This window comes from Asterias amurensis, chromosome 7 (genome assembly GCF_032118995.1).
Source record: "Asterias amurensis chromosome 7, ASM3211899v1".
Taxonomy (NCBI): domain Eukaryota; kingdom Metazoa; phylum Echinodermata; class Asteroidea; order Forcipulatida; family Asteriidae; genus Asterias; species Asterias amurensis.
Window position 1 is genome coordinate 9,145,707 of NC_092654.1, and position 21,761 is coordinate 9,167,467.

The 21,761-nt window shown below is 37.1% G+C and overlaps 2 protein-coding genes across 4 annotated transcripts in view; both read left to right on the forward strand.

Annotated features, from left to right (window-relative positions):
* The window catches only part of LOC139939630 (dynein axonemal heavy chain 7-like), a 114,502-nt gene that overhangs the window by 55,076 nt on the left and 37,665 nt on the right, over nt 1–21,761 (forward strand). For all 3 annotated transcript variants that reach the window (XM_071935672.1, XM_071935673.1, XM_071935674.1), the window contains one exon: nt 165–279. In XM_071935672.1, the coding sequence (XP_071791773.1) occupies nt 165–279 (115 nt within the window). The remainder of the gene's footprint in view (nt 1–164; nt 280–21,761) is intronic.
* On the forward strand, nt 9,105–18,057 carry LOC139939631 (melanopsin-like). The gene has a single exon (XM_071935675.1). It carries the CDS (start codon nt 12,896–12,898, stop codon nt 13,955–13,957), a length of 1,062 nt encoding a protein of 353 aa, XP_071791776.1. The 5' UTR covers nt 9,105–12,895; the 3' UTR covers nt 13,958–18,057.

A 21,761-nucleotide genomic window follows, 5' to 3' on the forward strand; every position in this document is an offset into this window, starting at 1 on the left:
GAGAAGGATATGTGTGCAAAAAAACTAAGTTTTACTTGTAAGTCACAAATGTTGTTTTGATTTTGTTTTCTCTCGTTTACACGTTCTTGTTAATTTTTCGTTACGTAAATTTCGGCCTAAAATTTTAAACATTACTTGACTGTGTTATTTTTGTCTGGATTTAGATGGCGTAAATCTGCCAAGGATCTCGGAGAGTTGTATATCAACTTGACTGGCGATGTTTTGATTTCCTCTGGTCTGGTAGCCTACCTCGGAGCCTTCACATCAGCATACAGACAGGTAGGTGCTTCTGAATTCATAAGTTATCGTCAAATTGTATCCTGTCTCTGTAACAGGAGATACCAATCACTTCCCCGAATTTGTTTGAAGCTGCAAGCGATCATCTTTTTGTTTTTCTAGGTTTAATTTTTCTTACAGGAATATTAATGGAACTCTGTATTTTAAAGGCACTGGACACTATTGGTAATTACTCAAAATAAATGTTGGCAAAAAAACTTACTTGGTAACGAGCGGTGGAGAGCTGTTAATAGCATAAAGCATTGAGAGAAAAGGCTCCCTTTAAAGTAACATACATGTAAAAAAAAAAATTAAGAGGTAATTTGCTCACTCAAGAATAATGAAAGGTCTGAAAATTTTTATTTGGCATCTTAAAAAGCAAATTAATTTTTGCAACAAGGTCGTTTTTTGTTTCATTATTCTCTTGCAACTTCGATGACCTATTGAGTAAATAATTTCACAGATTTGTTATTTTATGCATATATGTTGAGATACACCAAGTGAGAATACTGGTCTTTGACAATTACCAAAGGTACCCAGTGCCTTAAAACAAATTGCAACCTTTGTACTTGACTTTGTGTATCCTCCATCCTGCCATTGATCATTGTAGAAAGTAATATCAAAGCTGCCATGGACTTGGGAAATTAACCGCGTTTGCAATAAATCAAAAGTGGAAAGGGACAGATTTGAACGAAGGAATCTATAGGGACTGTGGAGTATTAGTTACAGCAGTAAATTTGACAATTTAAAGACACTGGACACAATTGGTAATTGTCAAAGACTAGCCTTCACAGTTGGTGTATCTCAACATTCATAAAATATCAAACCTGTGAAAATTTGAGCTCAATTGGTTGTCAAAGTTGCGAGGTAATAACAAAACAACAAAAAACACCTTTGTCACACGAAGTTGTGTGCTTTTTTTTAGATGGTTGATTTTGAGACCTCAAATCCTAAATCTGAGGTCTCGAAATCAAACTCGTGGAAAATTACTTCTTTCTCGAAAACTACGTTACTTTAGAGGGAGCCGTTTCTCACAATGTTTTATTTTATCAACAGTTTTGCATTACTTGTTACCAATTAAGGTTTTTAGCTAATAATTATTTTGAGTAAATACCAATAGTGTCCACTGCCTTTAAGGCATGAAGGTTTTTATGGAAATTGCTGAGGGCTAAAGTCAATGGACCCTTCCTATGAAATAAGCTAATTACATTCACGCATGCGTGCAGACCCTGTTGGTTGGCAAACACCATAGAGTTGTGCACTAAGCAGACGCGCAATCGCGTCTGCGTCACGCACCCATTAGCCGTATACAAAACAGCGCGATGTTCCCTCATTTTGCCAACCAAAACGTTAGTGCGCACGCGCTATGTGCAATTTACATATTTCATGGGAAGGGTCTATTGACCTGTCCAGAGTGGAAAATTGTTACCCGGCGCGAGTCAACGAGTATACTTGAAGCTGTCTTACAATCTTCTGTGTGGTCAGCAAATATTGACGGTAGCTCTGATACGCACTTTTGATACGTTTGTTTGGTCAGGAGAAATGTTCATTCAACTCTTGCTAGCCTGTTGACATGTAGACACGTGGCGATACAAAAATTCTTTGAGAAAGACTCTGCTATGTTCGAAAGGCCAGGGCCCAATTTCATAGAGCTGCTAAGCACCAATATTTGCTTAGCATGAAATTTCTTCCTTCATAAAAACAGGATTACCAACCGAATTTCCATTTGTTGCATATTGCTTGTTGCTGGTATTCAGCTGTTTTTTGCTTATCCTGAAAAAGCACATGGAAGTTTGGTTGGTAATCCTAATTTTATCAAGGAAGAAATTTCATGCTAAGTAAATTTTTGTGCTTAGCAGCTAGCTATGAAAATGGGCCCAGGCTTCACTACTAATAATAACAACTACATTTAGTATTGCTCTCCATAATATACTGCCACAGATTATAATCATACATAACATTCAACCAAATTTCATCAGCAAAATGTACTTCTACAATGTTTGAAGGGGAACGGGAAAAGAAAAGGGCTTAAGTTAACTATGAAGAGAAGAGGTGTGTTTTTCAAGAGTTTCTTATTTTGGTCTGTGGAATTTGTTGCTTAAGTAAAAGAGGTGATATTGTTCCATTTATTAACATATTTTATGTATTTGGTTTTCTGAACATATTTGGGACTTGATTTTTTGAAATTTAATATTAACCTTTTCAACTCCAACCTATGTTAAGTCGTCATCGGTGACCGATACAATAAGAATGAAAATAGAGAAATTTATTCATATGATTTTAGTGCCAATAGAGATTAAATGATGTGTGCGGTGCTACATGTATCTTGTTAATATCCAAAATAATATTTTTAAGTGTAGTCCAGACACTCTGTCTTATACATAAACCATCAACCATGTCAACTTTGCGTTAAACAGCCAATAAAGGATGATCTCAAATATATAGATATTACAGTTTTCTAATAGCTGGAGTCCATAAAAAACATAAACAAAATATAACAAGTCTCTTACCTCACGTTAAAACATGGTAAAAATGTTTTTTCTACAGAACGCTTCTAGCAAAATTTCTGAAAAACGTGGGGTCAAACAAAATAGCGCCCTCAGTTTGCCAAAGCTGGAGAACTGTGTTCACACCCAATTAGGGGAATATCGTCACTGGCGTCAAGAGGTCATTATAATAGATAAGCCGGTTTTGACTCTCGGCTGAAAAAGCCTCGCGGCCGGGTGCATTTTTTACTCAAGTTATTCGTTACTAAATGCAAATTTTGAGAGTAAAATGGTTGTTAACCGGTATCTACGATGTCTATTTGGCCATAAAAAGGTAATAGTTGAAATATTGAGATCATCTTTTGATGGCTCTTTAAAAAAAAAAAGGAGAGATTATACTTCAGATTTATCATTTCTCAAATAACCGCAAATCTTTACTGATCGACGCTCATCCAATAAGCAAACTTGCTGAGGCATTATTACATAACCCGTAAACTTACTACTACTCAAAGAGACTTAGAAAAAATAGCCTGGATTCCCTTTGGACTAACAATTAATAATACTGCTATTTCTGTTATAATTTTTTTTGCTAATGTGGATGAGTTTGACCACCCAGCAGTTTGCAAAATCTTTTCAATTGGTACTTTGCTGCTGCAGACGTTGACATCACAGCTCCAAAGCTGAGTGATTTAAACGTAACATCAATCCCATCTTCAGTTAATCACAACTTAAACCAACGCGAATTGTTTGATATGGCTCCTCGTGTGGAGGCTGCATAAGTCAAAAACAATTTTACAATTAATCATTACTTTCGGTGTTGAACAATTACTTGTAGCTCCATGTGAACTCTCTCCAAAGTACAACACCCCTACAAAAGTTCACTTGGCTATTTTTTGTTGTTGAATGACTTACACGAGCTACACTCAACAGATGTGCCTAGACACTTTGACAAAATGTCCAAACCCCTCTCTTATGATGAATAGATTGGTACTTAAGTACAGCATCCACTCAGCGTGTGCATGTTGGACAGTAACTATCCCCTGTAAAATTGATTTTTGTGTGAAGAGGCGGCAAGAGGGTTTGTTGGAGTGATAAATATTGCGAAGGCCAGTGGCTGTTTGTGGCAGGTGGTGGGTTAGAGATAGTCCGATTGCTGTTCCAGTAGCTGAAATAGTTCTAATCTTCGGTCCTGATGTAACTCTTTAAAGACACTGGACACTATTGGTAATTACTCAAGATAATTGTTGGCATAAAAACTTACTTGGTAACGACCAATGGAGAGCTGTTGATAGTATAAAACATTGGGAGAAGCGGCCCCCTCTGAAGTAGCATAGTTTTGAGGAAGAGATTATTTCTTTTAAAGGCTTCAGGCCTGCAGTCTTTGAATATTCTGTTTAAGGCATTTGAAAATGCACAAATTTGTGTAACAGGTGTGTTTTTTCTTTCATTATTCTCTTGCAACTTTGATGACCAATTAAGTCCAAATTTTCACAGGTTTGTTATTTTATGCATGTGTTGGGATACACCAAGTGGGTATACTGGTCTTTGACAATTATTGCCAAAAGTGTCCAGTGCCTTTAAAACATCCAGCAATCTATCAGAAAAGTTAATCAGCCGTTTTGTTTAAAAAGCGTGTTTACCAAGTTCTTAGAGATCGCCCAGTTTATTGCTCAAGTGCTTAATAGTTACCCAGCAGTAGGGGGAAGAAGTCCTCTACGGATGATGAGGTTAATTTGTAATGGGTTCTGTGGACAAGGTTATCTTGTGTTTTTATGGGGGTGAGGTTGTTTGGGGTTTTCCCTCTTGCTGATAGTAGTAGTAAGTTGATAATTTTCAGTTGAATTGAAGGGGGGGGGGTTAACTTATGATGTAACCCGATGAACAGTCAACTCTAAATAGGAGGTGGGCCTGTTAATTGACCAAAACACTTGTTGGATAATCTGCTAACTTAGAGTGTGTTTTTATAGAATCAGGTTGCATTACAATTATCATTTGAAATAAAGTGCTGCAATTTTTATATCTAAAAATACATGCAATACACTCATGATTTTGGTACCTCCACAAAAATGTGCTTCCATCGCACATCAGTGCAAAAACATTTTATCTCTTATCTGTTATGCATGAGATTTAAAAATGTCAAATCTTATCTAGCTTACTGTACACGTAACCCCAATGTACACAAAAAGCAAGTACGAGAGATCCGATATGTTTTTGCATGGAGCATTTGTGTAAAAGATTTGGCAAAATTGAGATGCAACAGTTTTTGGACTGGCACTATGCTGTGCACTTTGCCTCCCTAAATGGCACACATCTGCATGTGACATCACATGTTATTATAATTTGGTAACAAAGTTGCATTGGTCGAGAACCAATCAAGCTATATAACACAAAGACACATGGCGCAGGGGTAACATGAAAAGTGATGTTCACCGGTGTACATCACCTTGATCAGTCCCACCGCTGGTCGACTTCCAGCGCTGTGTACGAAACACCAGCGGGTTCGAGGGAACAGGTGAAGAATTGTTTCTTATTTGAACTTTTCACCTGCATAAATTACTATGCATACTCGTCATAATAATGTTTGAAGATGACAACGGAGTTTTGAGAAGAGGAATAATAATGTTACCAAGGTATAACTAAACAATTTTTGTACACCCTTGGGAGAAAATGCCACCTGTGGCGAAGCCGAAGATGCCATTTTCCCCCTCGGGTGTACAAAACCCATGGACCCGCATCACAGCGTGCAACGATAACATAATGAGACATGGGTGCAAGAGATGTATACATACCATGTACATGAGGATGTACTTACTGTATTCACAGCCACAGTTTCCTTTGTATTAGGTTTTATTGGGTTTTTTTTAACATGTTTTTTTAATTAAATTGGTGATGGTTAGGAGTATATTTTTCCAAAAGCAGCTAGCAACATTTGCCCAAATTTTAAAGAAAGAAACTACACTAGAAGTTTGTTAACCTTAAACTTGGTCACGCTTTTTACACACACCCAGACTAAAGCTACTGCAGCTGAACGGACGGAAGATAGTGCCAGTGAAGTAGAAAACAAACTGGTTGCTTGGTAACCTCACGGCAAACAGAAATGCCATTAGGCCACTAACTACTGTTGCGTTGACTTGAATGCCATTGAGTAGCCTGTTAGGCTCTTGATTGAGACAATTTATTACTCCGCAGAGGATTTTTATACCGCCGCAATGTTTGTCTTCCAAATAGATTTTTTTATTGCCCTTTTTCTGGATCAAAACAATGGTCAGTGACCCATGAATCATAAAAAGTTTAATGGGAGGTTTAAATTGGTATAGTCATTTAACCCTTTCAGCCCCAATGGCGACTTTAGTTGATCAAGGTTACACGCAAAAAAGCACACCAGCATTTGTTTAAATAGCTCTAATGGTTGTGTAAAAAAAAGGTGTTGGAGTTTACAGAATAAACTGCAGAAACAAGGACCAAGAACTTGATTATTTATAGATGGATCGCACATGACGTCATTGATCATTGTCATTGATGAAACTTGCATGCGTGGAAGGCCATCATTAGCTGAGAGTTGTGCGCAGTGCGCACCTTTCCATTGTTTATCGTCACAAAAAAGGCAGACGTTAATGCTTTGTGCAATCCATCTCTTGGCTGATAAGTGATGTTTTTTTAATTATATGAAAGGAAATTCAATAGGTACATACAAAAATGTTTTACATGTACATGTACATGTAAAACATTTTTGTAAACTTCTTTAAGCTCTACAATTACTTATATCAAGGTGATTATAGAGTTTGCAAAATTGACCTTTGCAAATTGAAGCTTTCTGTTTGGTGAAAATGTGCGCTTCATGCTTGCGTGGTCAACAATGTGGGTACCAGAGGCTAATTTCATAGAGCTGCTTAAGCAAAAAATTTGCTTAAGCACGAAAATAGCTCGCTTGTTTTACACATTTTACTGGCCAAAATTTCATGCCATATGTACATTGCTTGTGACTGGTATTTAGCTGTTGTTTACTTAGCATAACAATTAAGTTGAGTCTTGGCCGGTAATCTGATTTTACAAAGCAAGGATTTGTTTGCTTAAGCAAAATTTTTTCGCTTAAGCAGCTCTATGAAATTGGGCCCTGGAGTTGATACGTACCTTGCAGTAAAATACTGAATGTTGAAGTGCCTTGGTTGTCACTGAGGAAGGAATATTAGGGCTATATAAGAAACCATTACTATTGTTTGTAGTATTATTCTGCATTTGTTATCAAAAGAAATTTGCCTCTGACTGGCACCCACTGACAAAAATATTGACAAAGAAAGGGAATAACATGGCCAACATATGGCTAGATAGCTCAGTTAAGCACTGGCTTGTTAATCCAGAAATCTTTGGTTCAAATCCCATTCAAATTATGTCTCATAATTCAAAACGTAGTCCCACATCTGACAGGAAATACTGTATGAAACAGCGCCAGGAGCGCCACTGGGTGACGGACATGTGCGCTATATAAAAAGCCACAATTATTATTATTATTATAAGGAAGAACAAAAATTGTTCAACCCCAAATCTTTTAAAATTTACCAAGTCAGTTTCCTTTGTGGTTTATCAAAAGACATATCAAACGAGAGGGTTCACTGTGCCATACAATGACTAGCCTTAGAACTTAAAAAAAAAAAAACAGTTTTGATCAATTGTTTTATTTGTTTCCTAAGCATTTAAATCCCTCTTGTGAAATCTGTGTTTGTACTGTAATATGAATCCAGGATTATAAACGGCTTACAAATAAACAAAACATGATAACAATACAGATTACAGACTCATATCTAGCTTTTAATCCTGTTGGGAGTAAACGGTTATCATATGGAACCATAGCAACTTTGATCTTTTTTTTATCGTTGGTTTAGCTAGGGGTGGTGTCGTACCACTTGAGCAATGAGGACCACATACCACATTGCTCTATGTCATTACCAAGGGAACTAGAACTAGATCCAACAGAACTAGGCTGATGTTAAACCATGTTGGAACATAGAGAAAGGACCACAGAAGAACATTGTGAAATTAAAGTTGCTGTAACGGTGTAATAATGACATCTTGATAATTTAGCAGGCTTGTCAGGCATCCACAATCTTCATTGCTTTTTCTCGGCATCAGGACTTTATTAACAGCAAGAGAGAAGGACACAATGAAGTGAATAGCAAAGCGAGACTGTGGATGGAAAGAACTAAGAATTGGTGTTATGATATAATATCAACATTGATAACTTGACAAGTTTGTCAAGCGCTGACAGTCTTCATTGTTTTTTTTCGTCATCGGGATAAGGAATAGCTGCAGAGGGAATAAGTGGTGCTTCATTTTAATGTCAGACTACTCGTAGGTAATTACTGCTCAATAAAACATTATTGTTACCCGCGTGGGAGCAGGGCGCACTGAAGCAAACAGACATATGTTCTTCATGGTAGCTGGCACCATCAAGGCCAATCTAACTTGCTCATCGTAGAATGATGGTAAATTCTTAATAAGTGAGACAACATCGTCTGTGTCACTTTATGCCAAGTGAAGGTCACCGGGGAAAAACACAATCTTGATGATTTAAACATGACTGACTCTTTTTGATAATGTTCGGATGATTAGTGCCGGAGCTTGAGAGTTAATCATCTCAGTTTGAAGGAGTTTAGAACTCTGTGCGAGCATCGTTGAAAAGTGGATCATCTGGTAGAGCGTAACAGATGATTATTGCTTACTCTACAAAGTGTATAATAGACTACGCAGTACAGGAGTGCACAGACTATTTGCGGCCGTTAAGATTAAAGGATGAACTCCGCTTGTTGCGTCTTGCTTTATTGATTTTCCATGTCGCGTTTGAAGGGAAACATATACTGGCAAGTCAAAGTACTTTCAGAGAATGCACTGCATCTAAAACCATTCTCCGACTTTGAATGCGAATAAGGTAGTATCTCAAGTTACGTTGCGTCGTTGCTTGCAGGGATTTCTGCACAAAGGAATCGGGTTTGGTGTTCTGTTCAAATTGTCTGACTATTATTGATATACATGTAATGAGAGGAGAAAGAAGAGTTGACCAGAACAGGGCAAGTTGAAGACCCAATTGTTCCCTGTCTCAAGTTGCCTCGTCGCTCGGAGAGATTTCTCCACAAAAGAATTGTTTGCTTCTTAACAATGTCTTACGTTCAAATCGTCTGAAACATTTATTGATATCTGAGTGGACGAGAGTTGACCAGAACAGGGCTTAGTTGAAGACTCTCCGCCTGACTGAATTCTACCGCAGCAGTTTAACTTTCTTGTCGCAGTACAGCGTTTTGATCGGCAGTTCGGATCTTTCTGACTGTGTAGTACTAGTAGCTGGAAACAAGACTCCTACCTGCTTGCTATAGTGTTTTGTTTTTAATCATTTCAATCATACACAAGTGTAGGTTAACTAAGATTGGATGCTGGTTGCGTACTGAGCTGAACTCTTTGTATGCCCTCTGCTGACAGAGCAACACTTGACAATCCCTCGAACCCGCACCACTACCTGATTGTAACCCCTTAATTTCCAGCACGTCTCCCTGGTTCATTTTCCGCTAGTTACAGTTCTAGTTATCCCCTAGTGCATGTGGGTTAACTAAACAAATAGATTTGATTGATTGTACTTGCGAATTGCCTTCTTCTACTTCCCAAGAGCTAATAACATTTGACCATCAACCCTTTTCTATTATTGTTCAAAATTACCGATGGATTGGGTTTTTACAACGACTTTTAATTGGGTCAGTGGTATTTACGAAAATCCTAAGTAAACAACTTGCTTCGTTGTGCCTATTTAATTATTGCATTGATCCATTTCCCATGGTTGTTTTTTTCTCTGAAGCTATTTTCTTAAAAGACAGCTTTGACCTAATTATTGTTTGTCCAAACAGCCATCTGGTCTGTTCAGATCTCATTAAGCGATTGTTTGTATCAACACGCTGAGCGCATCATGCTTAATTATTGAAGTGCCTCAAACATAAGTCAGCTTTAAAGGTACTGGACACTTATGGTAATTACTCAAAATAATTGTCAGCATGAAAACTTACTTGGTAACAAGCAATGGAGAGCTGTTGATAGTATAAAACATTGTGAGAAAAGGCTCCCACTGAGAAAGAGGTAATTTCTCACTCATATTCGGGCCTGAAGCCTTTTGTTAGGCATCTGAAAGCACACAAATTTGTGCAACAGGTTTGTTCTTTATTTCAAGAATCTCCTGCAACTTTGACGGCCAATTGAATAAAAAAATTCACAGATTGTATGTTGGGATACACCAAATGTGGATACCTTGTCTTCGACAATTACATGTACCATCAAAGATGTCCAGTGCTTGTAAGTCATTCCACTGAATATCGGATGATTGCATTGGGGGAAGAAAAAAAAACTGGTTCAACATCGAGTCATGAAAATTGATTTCTCGATTGAGAGGTGTCAATAGTTTCCCGTGTTCAATTTGTTAATTAAGTCCAGCGTCACCAGTGTGTTCCATTGTCTACGATCTTTTGTTATGTCTTTATTTAAGCAGTCTTACATTCAGTGGTATTTTATTCTTTTTTTTTTTTTGATGAAAAGAATTTGTGAGTGAACTGTGACAAAAAAAAAACAGTTATCTGCAATTTTTGTCAACTTCAGAAAGCTGAAATTTCTAGGGTCTAGCAAAGTTGAACATAAAAAATTGTTTAGCTACATGTGCATGATGTGAACCGGCTTTTATTTGAAATGAATCAACAGTCATGATTTTTGACTGTTAATAAGTCGTAAAATTACAGACCTGTTAGCAAACATCGTCGCAGTTCAGTGCAGTTCATTTCATTTCAGTCATTAATTTGTCTTTGAAAATTGTCATTATGCAGTTCATTTATTTGAAAGCCTCCTCGGGAGATGAACAATTATACTTCAATATAAACTATTAGTAAAATTGCAAACTTTACTAAAGGGGCGTGCTTTTTGACGGGCTTGGCGCATTGTACCATAGCAGAGAGTGGATACATGTAATTAGAAAGCTTCTTTCATCTGTTGTGAATGCAAATATTAAGCATCTGTGACGATAAACCTCTTGGATGATAAATAATGATATACCATTTGTAAAATTGCAAACTTGACCAAAGGGGCGTGATTTCTGACGGGCTTGGCGCATTGTACCATAGCGGAGAAAGGATGTATAACCAGAAAGTTGCCTCTGTGTTATGTATGCAATTGAGCACCTGTGACAATTCAACCGCGATCAGTGACTTCAGTGAGTGATGCCACAGCATGTAAATACCAGCCACTGCTACGTGAACGGACTGCACACTGGGTTAGCATCTTTCAGTCGTCAGAACATCTGACTGTCACTGCCCGAGTGATACTTGTTAAGGCTGCAACTACATTGGATGAAACTGTTAACGGAGGAGTACGACAGTTTTTACTCCACTTTGGAAGGAATTCTCTGAACATAAAAATATCTGAGTGTAAGGGAGTGATACAGCCCCAGTGATACTTATAAAGCTGGACACTGCAACTATATTGGATGCAATTGTTAACGGAGGAGTACGACAGTTTTTACTCCACTTTAAGAGGAATTCTCTGAACATAAAACTATCTGAGTGTAAGGGAGTGATACAGCCCGAGTGATAAAGCATCACACTGCAAGTACATTGGATGAAACTGTTAATGAAGGAGTACTGCAGTTTTGTGATCCACTTTCAAGAGTTCTGTAAACTATGATTGATTATTTATAGTCTATCCACTGCATTGATAGAGTTTTAACAGTTCTACTTTTTTGTTGCCGTTATACAGCCAAATATATCTGAGTGTTAAGGAACTGATACAGTCTGAGTGATACACAAGCTGAACACTAAAACTACATTGGATGAATTCGTAATGGAGGATTAATAAAGTTGTTTTGCTCCAACTTTGAGGGGTTCTCAAACTATGATTGACTAACACTCAATCATGTACATTGATGGAGTTTACAGTTCATTTTTGTTGCCGTTGTACACCCAACTATATCTGAGTGTTAGGGAGTGATACAGCCCGAATGATACTTATCAAACTGCACACTGCAAGCATATTTGATGAAACTGTTAACAGAGGAGTACTGCAGTTTGTTTGATCTACAGTACTTTGAGGAATTCTTTAAACTATCATTGACTAACAGTCAATTGTGTGTCAATTGTGTGGAGTTACGGTTCTAACATTTTCGTTGCCTTCAACAGCCAAATTTGATGAGTTGTGTTTCCCAAACGAAAGTTGAAAGTTTTATGACAAACTTTCTCTGCTTATGAGCAACGAACTATAGTTGCAACCAACAGTTACATTGTACACATGTATTGGTCATCAGTTTCATGAATAAAAGGTGGATTTTTATTCTTCTTCTCAACTTTCGTGGACATTTTTGAATTGTCAAATCCACCATCGGAACCTTTTTTTGAAAGCAAACTTCAGGCTTGATTGCAGTTGGTTAACACCTTAGTGTGTATTGACGTTTCAAGTGTTGTTTTACAACGACTTGTGTGAGCACATGTTCTCAGTGGTTGTCCGCACTAGCAGCTAGAGCTTCAGTCATCTTACCTCATTTTATAATCGCCACCTTTTTTTCTCAGAAAATACAACATTTTGAGGAAGTGTTGGTGACTGCCTATTTGGTCTGATTTGTGGAATTCTCATCTTTGTCACTGAAAGCAGAAGCAATCTGTAAATTATACAGCACAGTTCGTTGGACATTCATGACAAGCTTGATCGTGTCGTTACTGCACAAGAACCAAACTAGCAGCCTCTCTTTTTGTTGAAGGGAACTCATCGATGCATCAGGTCTGTGCCACAGTTTGTTTTGTGTCACTAAACCCGACCATAATTAGAAACACTATCGTCTGTGAGTGGATGTGCTTTGTACTGTCAAGTTGTCAGATTGGACGGAGGCAACATAATTTGCCAGAGTAACGCACTTGTCTTTTTAATCAGTATCAGTACATTGTACTTTGTTCAAGATGGATTTTTATAAGATGTTGTGATAAAATCCTGCCTAATTGCTAAAGTAGGACACTTTGACAAAAACGTTTTTTACAGGAGTGTCTACCAGGATCAGGTAGATCTTGGAGAAGTGAGACGATCGTTTTTACGCTGCAAGGGGTTTTACGGACACAAGAAATTTGTGTGAGATGGCGGAGAATACAACGGCATTTGTTTCTACGCTAGGTGGCGTTAATCAAGATGAATTGTGCCATTCGGACAACAGACCGGCACAGGTACAAGTTCTTCTCGAGATCATATTCCTTGTGATTGTTAGTCTCGCTGGAACTTTTGGAAATTTGCTCGTCATCATCGCTGTGGCCTCGACACGGAGCCTTCGCACCGTTGCCAACTACTTCATTTTTGTCTTGGCGGCTGTGGATTTTGTGAACACAGGACTACTTATTCCGCTGTTCATATTCACATTGATGAAAGGAGAATGGCCGTTTCCTAGCGCCGGCTGTACACTGTTAGGATACCTGACGATAATCTGCATCGCAACGTCGGAAATAACATTATCGGTGCTGGCCGGGACGCGTTATCTGATTGTGACCAAATCCAAAACCGTTTTCAACCGGTACTTCAAAAAGAAATATGTGATTTTCTACCTGGTTGGAATTGCAGCGTTCGAACTGAGTATTATTCTCATACCACTTTGGACATCCTTAGGGAAGGTTGGTTTCAGTCACAGAGTGCTCCATTGTACCTTTGTGTTCTGCAATCAGACCGAATGGTGGTATGTATTCATTCTCTTTGTTTGTTGTATGATCATCAACATGGGCATCATCCCAACGTTTTACTTGTTGACTTTCCATGCCGTAAGTAAGAGCAAGCGGACGATCAAAGCGTTACAGGCCATGCAGGGTACCAACGAGCGCAGCCAACCGTCCATGAGTCCCCAAGAGGTTCAGCTGACGAAGAAACTTCTTTTCATGTTCCTGGTATTCATCGTGTGCTGGTTCCCCTACTGTATTGTCATCTTTGCGGATAGTCAGCAGACTGTGTCTCCACTCGTGCATCAAATCACGAACCTTCCCATTTGGTTGGCGTCTTGTTTGAATCCTTATATTTACGCCTTCCGAATTCGGAACTTCCGCAAGGCCTTTAAGCAGATTTTGACCTGGCCGGGAAAAAAGTGTAGGTCGCAAGAAGGGAGGGCAAGGGGTGGCTCTGTAACTGATCAATTTGGAACAAGTATGGCTGACCGATAAAAACTTTTAAAAACATGATAACTTGAATATCTTTAAGTATAAAGTTATTTTTAATGTACATGTACATAAGAAAAAACAAATCATTTGTTGAAATAACAATTTGCAAATGATTGTACATCTGTACTTCTTTTAATGTTATGTAAAAAAAAAAAATAGTTTATTGGAAAAAATTAAGTGCATGCACTTTAAAGATTTGAGTGCACAAAATTATTTCCCTTTCTGAGTAATAAGAGATAGAGATCATATTTTTTAAAACATGTGTTGTGTAGGTTTTGTTAGCAAGAAGCTGAAGGTATACCTTACAAGACAAATTAAGTGCCTTTAAAATAATATAAAAAATGTTCAAAATGCTATTTTTATAGTCTTGTCATTTGCTGAAATTATGTTAATTTATAGACCCTACTAAGCTTGTAATTTGATTGGTAGAACATGTGTTATCCTTAGTTTTGGCCTTGTATTTATAGCTGCAATGCTCCACAAATTAATATTGGAGTCCAATATGAAGTATGTATTATTGGATGCTCCACAGCAGTGTTTCCAAAATAACCATTCCCCATTTGTCCAAACAAAGCAAAGTCCTTATTATAACAGAAAAGGATGGTATCAGTGGGCTCATCCATGCTGTTTAGAATCGTTTTAAAAGAATTTTCAGAATGCGGGTTGGCATGTTTCTGGGTATATTTTGAGTTTATTGTGAAAACAAATCCAAACGACAAGGATCTACATGTGTATAAAACAAATATTGAGTGTATTCCATTTGTGCATTGTCGCCAAACATAATCGCTCAGTAAAATCTGCGCTTTTTAAAAGCTGTTTAAAAGAATTTTCAGAATGTGAGGTGGACGAGTTTCTGTGTATACTTTGTCCTTATTGTGAAAACAAACCAAAATGACAAGGATCTATACAAAACAAATATTGAGTGTGTTCCATTTGTGCATTTTTGCCGAATGTATAATCACTCAGTAAAATCTTTGCGGTTTAAAAGTTTTTTCTACCTAAGGGAATTTTTAGAATACGAGGTGGACGAGTTTCCGTGTCTATTTTGTCCTTATTGTGAAAACAAATCCAAATAATAAGGATATATACATGTACATGTACTACATAGATAAAACAAATATTGAGTGTATTCATTCCATTTGTGCATTTTCGCCGAATGTAATTTCCCAGTAAAATCTAAGCAATTATAAAAAAAAAATTAAAGAATTTTCAGAATGTGAGGTAGACGAGTTTTCAAGTATATTCTGTGTTTGTTGTGAAAACATTTCAAATGACCAGGGTATACTATAAACAAATATTGAGTGCATTCCATTTTGTGCAATTTCGACGAATATAATCGCACAGTGAAATCTGGCTTTTGCTTTTTACTCGGCTTTGCGTCCTGTAATGGAATTGTACAGATTTTACCTCCTGATTATATTATACAGTAGTGCACTCATTATGCTTCCAATATTTGTAAAATGTTTCAATTTCATGCAGTATTGATGATGTTTCCCCCTCAAACAAAAGGGGGGGGGGGGCGAGGAGGGAAACGAAACAAATGATCTGAAGCTTACCCAAAGTTAAATTATACGATATAAATGGGTCATAGTGAGATTTTAAAGGGTGTGATCAACATTTGGGACCCGCTACGTGAAAATGAGTCAGATGTCACCCAATGCATTATTAAGTAATGGACAGTTTTATGTGAAAAAAACAAAAAAAAACTTTTTTTTTGTTTTACTTTTTAAGATTTATACTTGCATCATGCAAGTTGCATGGTTAACCTTCAGAACACTTACTTTTAGGCAAAAAAGCTATGAATACAACAATTTTGTGATCATACTTTTGTCTAACTTGTATCCTTTTGTGGGAAATGGTATTTAAAACATCACTTTACTTGTAATTCGTTTTTCAGAAAGAATGATGTATTGGCTAATTTCAAACGCAAGTAACTCAGCGACGTGATAAACCCCAAAGCATAGACATTATACCACGTTACTTCTGTTGGTGTGTTCTTTCCAGCCATGCATATAACTCAATCCTTGAAATTGTCAACATCTGACTCATTTTCACGTAGCGGGTCACATTTTAAGTAGATTGAAAACATAAATGTGAACACATTTACACATTATAACGAACATGGTATATACATGTAGATGGTCATAGCGGAAAATTTCCTACTAAATATTTTTGCTTGAAATATGATGATACGTATACAGTTTTTGATTAACAGAGCAAAACAATTAGTTTTGGTCTTGCATGACTGTAATGACCGATTAAGCTTAACATTTCACAGGTTTGTTGTTTTGTGTATGTTGGGTAAAATAAAGTGTGGAAGCTGTCTTTTGACAGTGGACCATGTTGATACTGTGCTTTTAATTGAGAAAGTGTACTGCTTAAAATGAGGCCATTTCAATTGGACATATCTTTGCTCCATCTTTTCTCTATCTGTTTTAAAGCCATTGGACCCTTTCGGTAAACAGTATTGACCAAGGCCCACACTTCATGTATCACAACTTCTATATCAAATAACAAACTTGTGAAAATTTAGGCTCAATCGGTCATCGGAGTGGGGAGAAAATAACGGGAAAACCCACTCTTGTATCCGCGCGTTTCGCCGTGTCATGACATTTGTTAAAATAAATCCGTAATTCTCGCTATCGAGAATTGATATTGTTCTACTGTTTTCTCAAAAAGTAAAGCATTTCATGGATAATAATTTCAAGAGAAGTCTTTCATCACTACCTGTAAACCCTGTAAGTTTTTTGTAAATCTGCGAACTTTTTTTTTTTTCTGTACCGAAAGGGTCCAATGGCTTTAAATGAACAATTTTGTAATCTTTATCTTTTTCGATAAACAAAAGCTAAGTCTGTATATTTATCTCTCAAGTACTGTCATGATGGTTAGCTCATTTAAATAGCATCAATTCAAAAAATGCTTCTACTGCACATTACGCTAAAGATTGAAGTGTATTCAAAATTGCCTAATGAAGTAAATTTATAAGTACAATTAGTCACATGTGTCTTTTGTAGCAATTTTTTTTAATAGATGTAGGCCAATTAGTTTATTTAATATGTAATAGATGTTAAATTGGTAAAAAACAAAATTGATATTATTTAAAATGAGCTGATCAGCCACAGAATTTTCTTTCAAGTAAATTGCATGTCAATTACAATGAGTATTTTAAATTAAATCAAATTTGTATTGTGTGTCAAAAATGTGGAGGGTTGGCAATTTTACCATTTGCATTGATACAAGGATTCATATTTTCTGAGAAAAACAAGGGGATAGATATTTAAGGAGTGCTGAACAAAAAACTTGACCTATTTCACAAATTAAGTATGGTCCACAAAATATGCTTTCTGATCGAGCATGTATTCATTTCAAAGCTTGTAGAATATGGGTAAGAATCTGGAGATTTGAGATTAAAATAATTAGGCACAGAAAGAAAAAGCCATTTCCCTTTGAAAGTCAGACATTTCTAGGGGACTTTCATAATAGTACGATAATGGACTAAGTGACCTTCGCAAGGCCAAATTTTGTGAAACGGATGCTGAAAGGAATCTGCTTACCACAAATCAATTAGTGCAAAGGGAAAAACTGGGGTGTGCTCCACTTTTGCCACTGAAAAAAAGCCTTTGGAGCACCGCGGCAACCCCGGGTTGCATAATCGCAGGGAGCTAAGAAAGATTCACGGAATATTTATGGCCCAATGATCAGGGCACTAGCCCTTTGATAGGATTTTGTAAATGCCGTACCGTTTAAGAACTAGTTATTATTATTTTATTACTATTCAGAAATGTGCACCACACTAACAATTTGGAAGGGATTAGAAATAATTTACAACAAACCAACTATCATATTAAAACATATTTAAAGGTTTAGGTCAAACAGGTGTAATTTTTTGTCCTTTTTTTGTATTAAAAAATTGTTTTCAAACATTTGTTTTTAACCTAACACTGATGTATATCAAGCACTCTATATTTAGGAGTCAGTCCTTTCCCGCTTAATGTGAACAAACTCACTCTATTAAAAAAAGTTATTCTAACATACAACAAAACCTCCTCTGGACTGTTTAATGAATTTCACAAAGGTTGCTTCCATCCTTTGCGCTCATTGTGTTACATGTAGGTGGCTCATAGGGGCCAAATTTTATGGCTCTGCTCAACGCCGAATTCATGTGAGCGGAAAATCATTAATGGTGATCGTATTCGCAGATTTCGGTGGTAAGCAGAGCCAGGAAATTTGGCCCTGCTGATTTGAGCACACAGCTTGTCTTCACACAAAGGTTACTGAGGAAATGTCTATTTGCGATCCCTTGACAGTCCGCTAACATTAAAAAAAGCCTCCCATTACAAGGTCTCATTGACAGGTTGCATTTGTAATGCATAAATTTACACAGGCTTTGTGTTACTTTGGTTTTTTGGGGGGGGGAAAGCTAGACTGAGATGTGTGAATGTTAATTTTTGAATTTAGAACAAGATACTACTTTTGTTAGCAATGTTTGTTGAAAAGAGTCTAAATACTCCAGGCCTGTAATTTTCATCTTTCAGACGGCAAGGCCATGTTCATTTAAAAAGGTAAAGGAAATTACCAACTTATTTTTGTGATTTACTCTAATGTTCCCATTTTAAAATAGATAACGTCCTTGTGATAGTGGGGAAACATTCTCTAACCTTGGTTTAATGTTGTAAATTGCCATTGTATTCGATACCCTACAAGGCAAAATTGTCTACATTCACGCCCGCATGTATTTTTGCAATCATAAGTTAATAAAAGGGAAGGTACACATTTGGTATTTGTCAAAGACCAGTCTGCTCACTTGGTGTATCCCAAAATAAGCATAAAATAACAGGCCTGTGGAAATTTGAGCTCAATTGGTCATCGAAGTTGCGAGAAAATGATGAGAGAAAAAGAAAAGAAATGTGATCTATTCATGAGAATAATGTTTCCCTTCCAATAATTTCAGAGAAAAAGCAGCCTATTCACTTTCATGGATTTGAATTAAAGTGATTTTGCCTCTTAAGTTAAAACCATCACTTCAACATGTTCAAGGCAAGCCAAATTCTTTAAGCGTTATATGCAATTTAACTTCAAAGGCATTCTTTTTAGCCATGTGAAGTCGACATGCAATTAAGCAGACTATGCTTGAGATGTTTGCAAAAAGCGTATGAGATGTTTAATACTTTTTGGAGTAGATTGTTTAAAGGCAGTGGACACTATTGGTAATTACTCAAAATAATTATAAGCAGAAAACCTTACTTTGTAACGAGTAATGGGGAGAGGTTGGTGGTACAAAACATTGTGAGAAACGGCTCCCTCTGAAGTGGAGTAGTTTTCGAGAAAGAAGAAATTTTCTACAAATTTGATTTCAAGACCTCAAGTTTAGAATTTGAGGTCTCGAAATCAAGCATCAGAAAGCACACAACTTCGTGTGACAAGGGTGATTTTTTCTTTCATAGTTATCTCACAACTCCGAAAACCAATCGAGCTCAAATTTTCACAGGTTTGTTATTTTATGCATATGTTGAGATACAGCAAGTAAGAAGACTGGTCTTTGACAATTAGTGTCCACTGGGTGGTTATCTTTTCTAATGGCATGATGCAAAAGAGCGATTTGTTTACACATGAAGTGAAATTGAACGACTGTTTTGAGCAGCTACACAATGTATCAATCTTGTAAGAGAAACAATTTACGCAACTTTCCAATTGGCCGCTTATTTTGCTGTAACTTACCGCTAAACCTTCATAAGCATTACGTTTATAAAGTCAGAAAGTTGCTTAAAGCCATTATACACTTTCGGTACAGAAAAAAAAGAAAAGGTTTACAGATTTTCAAATAACCTACACGGTTTACAGAAGATAATGGTGAAAGACTTCTCTTGAAATATTATTCCATGAAATGCTTTAGTTTTTGAGAAAACATTAAAACAATTCTCGCTAGCGAGAATTACAGATTTATAGTAAACACATGTCATGACATGGCGAAACGCGCAGAAACAAGAGTGGGTTTTCCCATTATTTTCTCCCGACTTCGATGACCGATTGAGCCTAAATTTGCACACGTTTGTTATTTTATGTATTAGTTGTGATACACGAAGTGTGGGCCTTGGACAATACTGTTTACCGAGAGTGTATAATGGCTTTAACATAAAACCAAGGTTACTAGCTAGCATACAATGTGATGTCAATCGCATGTCGTTTTCCGAACAGTGGGCTCGGAAGTGGTTTTTGGTATGGGTTTTTTAAATCAAATTCATAAAATTATAAAAATAAAACCTTAATAACAGAATGCTCCAGATTGCAGAGGAGGAGTTTTAAAAGCATGTTTTGCACTCGCAATCTCTCACGCTTTGCACTCACAGTTAAGGTTTTTGCTCAACAACCTTTTACATCCCTGGGAGTGGGCCCTAGTCAATAGTCATGAATGCTCGTTGTTTGACCAGTTGATGTAAACAGGTTCCCCTGCATGGGTAACCTACTTAACCAAGATGAAATGTAAATATCAGTGCCAGACTCATGTAAACATTGCTAGAAACACAATCATTACATTTCTTTCTCACTGTTTGATGTTCAGTTCTGCTTTCCCGAAATCAAGAGAACGAGAGAAAGCTAATTAGGTAAATAAACATGATCAATTTGTTTTTGATCAATTTGATCAATTTGTTTTTACCCAAGGAAGTAGGACTCTTCAAGTACTTAGTCACTAGTGCTTGTCACTTCGGTAACACTTTTTAGCACGCCTACCCCACACAAGCAGCCTGCCTACATGTAGGATTACTCCCTTTGAAGTTTACCATGTTGAGTTTTACGCATGCGATAAAAATGCAGCAAACAGCTGTTGATAAAGCGCGATCACAAGATGCACATTGTCGTCTCCCCAACAGCCCCCACCCCCCCTCCCAAAAGAAAGAAAATGGCCCTAATAATGGGGTATTAAAAGGGTTCCTTATGAAATGAATGTGATTGGACAAATATTTTAAAAGTAGATCAACTTAAATAATCTCTTGAAATTGTGTGTTTTGGGTTAAATTGTCATGATCTAGATCACAATCCGCCTTTTTGTTGGATCAAATTTCCGGCTCAAAAAAAAAGGGTGGACATTTTGTCTGCGGTTGAATTTCTGATTTTTTAAAAAATCACTTCTGCTTTATTTTGTCCATGAACAACTCTTAAAAAGGACAACTTCAAATCATAAAATGTGTGAGATTTGGAGGCAATGTGCCTTTAACCCCACGACTAGACTACAACACTGCTTGGTACAATCCTCTGAACAACTCAAATGATATCTTTTTATAAGTAATCACCTTAGAACCACTTCCCCATCCCACCCCCCCCTTTCTATCAATCAATTACTGGCACCATAAAGAGCACGTATGATTGTTAGATTTAGGTTCTTAGTAGTTTTCATTTGATACCCTTACAAAAATATCCTGTGGTTTACCACATAAAGTTACCACACAAATTACCACACAATGTACCACACAAATATTCCTGTGGTATTCCTGTATTTTTTTAGGGGGGGGGGGGGACATAACCATAGGACAGTTACAACACAATTACCACAAGAATACCACATGCCAGTACTACAGGATTACCACCAACCAGAATATTTAGAATACAACACTGCCTCTGGCCAACTCAATTGATGTTTTCTACATGTATAACCACCTACCCACTTCCCCATCCCAATCCCCCTTCTACAATCAATTACTGGCGATGTTGAAAAGAAGATGAAAATGTCAATCCTGACTAATTGGTTGTGGGATTTAGGTGCTTAGAAGTTGTCGTTTGATATGTCTAGCGGGAAAGAACAAGCTTGAAT

What these genes read in the sequence shown, in the direction of transcription:
- LOC139939631 (XM_071935675.1), top strand. Translation starts at nt 12,896, where the DNA reads ATGGCGGAGAATACAACGGCATTTGTTTCTACGCTAGGTGGCGTTAAT.